We start from the raw sequence: 1,777 nt of genomic DNA on the forward strand, positions 1-1,777 counted from the left end.
CCAATATATGGCTTCCACCAAATAAAGGAACATCTTACGAATTTAGAAAAAAGAGAACAAACCCTGGAATCGTGGTCCATCCTATTGCCTGGCCTTATTTCAAAAGTTTGTGACTCAGAGCCTTGGATTCGAAGTTTTTGCATCGGTTTGGTTTCATCAAGGCTCCTTTTTCAGGAGAATACCGTATGAAATGGCCATTTATTGACTTAGAACTTGTGGAAGCCATATATTGGATCGATAGTTTCCATTGTGCTTTCGAGCTTGAATAATTTGGATGAGGAAATTCAAGTCGATGCGGTCTTTCTGCTGTCGGCCATCATCAATGCCATCGACTCGAACATTTTCCGAAAGTACATTGCCCAAATAATTTCGTCGCTATCCACCTGGCTGCATGGCATTTCCACACCTAGTCGTCTGCAGCGAATGTCCAGATTTGGGAAGCTATTCAATGCTAAAGAGGGGGTGTCTTTTTGGATCAATTTCTTCCGCTGCCTGTTTGCCAAAGATAGTGATAATCTGGCCAACGCAGCAAAAGGTCCCATCACGGTTATCTATCCATTGCCCTTCAACAGGCGATTGTTATTGCCTCCACGAAAGACCGTYTACTCTCCAGTGGAAGCAAAATGGGAAATAGAAGCCATATTGCCAATCAAAGCGCAAAATCTAGACGAACTAAATGCCCTCACTTCAATGAAAGATCTCTCCCCCTCCGAGATTATTTTTGCGATTGCCAAATTTATCACTACTCTTAAATTAAATTAAAGCTACACGTTGGAATCAGCACTAGCCTAGCACGTGCTTCTCACAAATTAGCCAAAAATTCTGGGGTGTAAAGACACCATTATTCCTGGTTTCGTTTGTGTGTAGACAAGTCTTTAATTAAAGCTTTTGTTTAAAAGGCGATTGATGGATTGAGTACAGAACGGCCTTTATTGGGGGTCTATGATAGCGAAAAGGGACCATAAGAGCTGAGAAGCCAATAGAGGGTATCGGAGATGGCACCCAAGCCACCTAGAACCCCTATTAGTTGGATAATGAGAAGCGAAAGCTCGCCAAAAGATCCGCTCTCAGAGGTAAAAAGCGATTTGTTTGTTTGTTCAATGATAACTGACTCAAAGTCAAACTGCATGAAGATGCCAAACTTTCCAACGGCATTTTCAGATAATGAACGGGAGTACGACTGGGCAGCATACTGGAAAGAGGACACTCCACTTGAGGATAGAATCGGAAGGATAGATTTTTTACTCCAAAATGTTGGGATGATACTAATAAAGTATTGGTTGAAAAAAAAGGGATTCTCATTGACTCCGCTGGATGAAACGCCATTTAACGGCGAGATGCGATTAGGAAAAGCGTCTCCAAACTCCAGTCTATGAATGGTGTGGTTAAAGGAAACACGACGATCTATTTTGATCACAGGCTGGATAAATCCGTTTTTCTCCATTAGCCCCACATGTCCAACTGGAATAATTTGAATCGATCCGGCCACCCGTGCAAGAGAGATCCTTCCAGAAATTCGACAAACATTAGAGACACTGGAATCCATCTGCAAAAGATGACTAACTATGACGTTGTATCCGCCAGCCCTGGAGTATTCAATGGCAATTTCATCACAAGGACTTGACACGGAAAGATCTAAATCAGCAAAGAACTCCTCAACCACTGATTGGTCAGTGGCTATAGCGAGCGTAGACTTGGCCCCTGGAAAAAGGGCCTGGTAAATTGTAAAAAAAATAAATAAAAAGAAAAAAGAATACAAGATCAGCGTGGATACAAC

The 1,777-nt window shown here is 42.2% G+C and overlaps 2 protein-coding genes across 2 annotated transcripts; one reads left to right on the forward strand and one right to left on the reverse strand.

Annotated features, from left to right (window-relative positions):
• DI09_288p10 (uncharacterized protein) lies at positions 1-762 on the forward strand (the record flags this gene model as incomplete). Its single annotated transcript, XM_013382728.1, has 2 exons — positions 1-183; positions 223-762. Coding segments are annotated over 2 exons (723 nt in total), but the record flags the coding sequence as incomplete, so codon positions are not given.
• A 178-nt stretch (positions 763-940) lies between these two features.
• DI09_288p20 (uncharacterized protein) lies at positions 941-1,777 on the reverse strand (the record flags this gene model as incomplete). The annotated part of the gene is made up of 1 exon (XM_013382729.1): positions 941-1,777. A coding segment is annotated over one exon (837 nt), but the record flags the coding sequence as incomplete, so codon positions are not given.

This window comes from Mitosporidium daphniae (assembly GCF_000760515.2).
Source record: "Mitosporidium daphniae strain UGP3 chromosome Unknown contig-288, whole genome shotgun sequence".
Taxonomy (NCBI): Eukaryota; Fungi; Microsporidia; genus Mitosporidium; species Mitosporidium daphniae.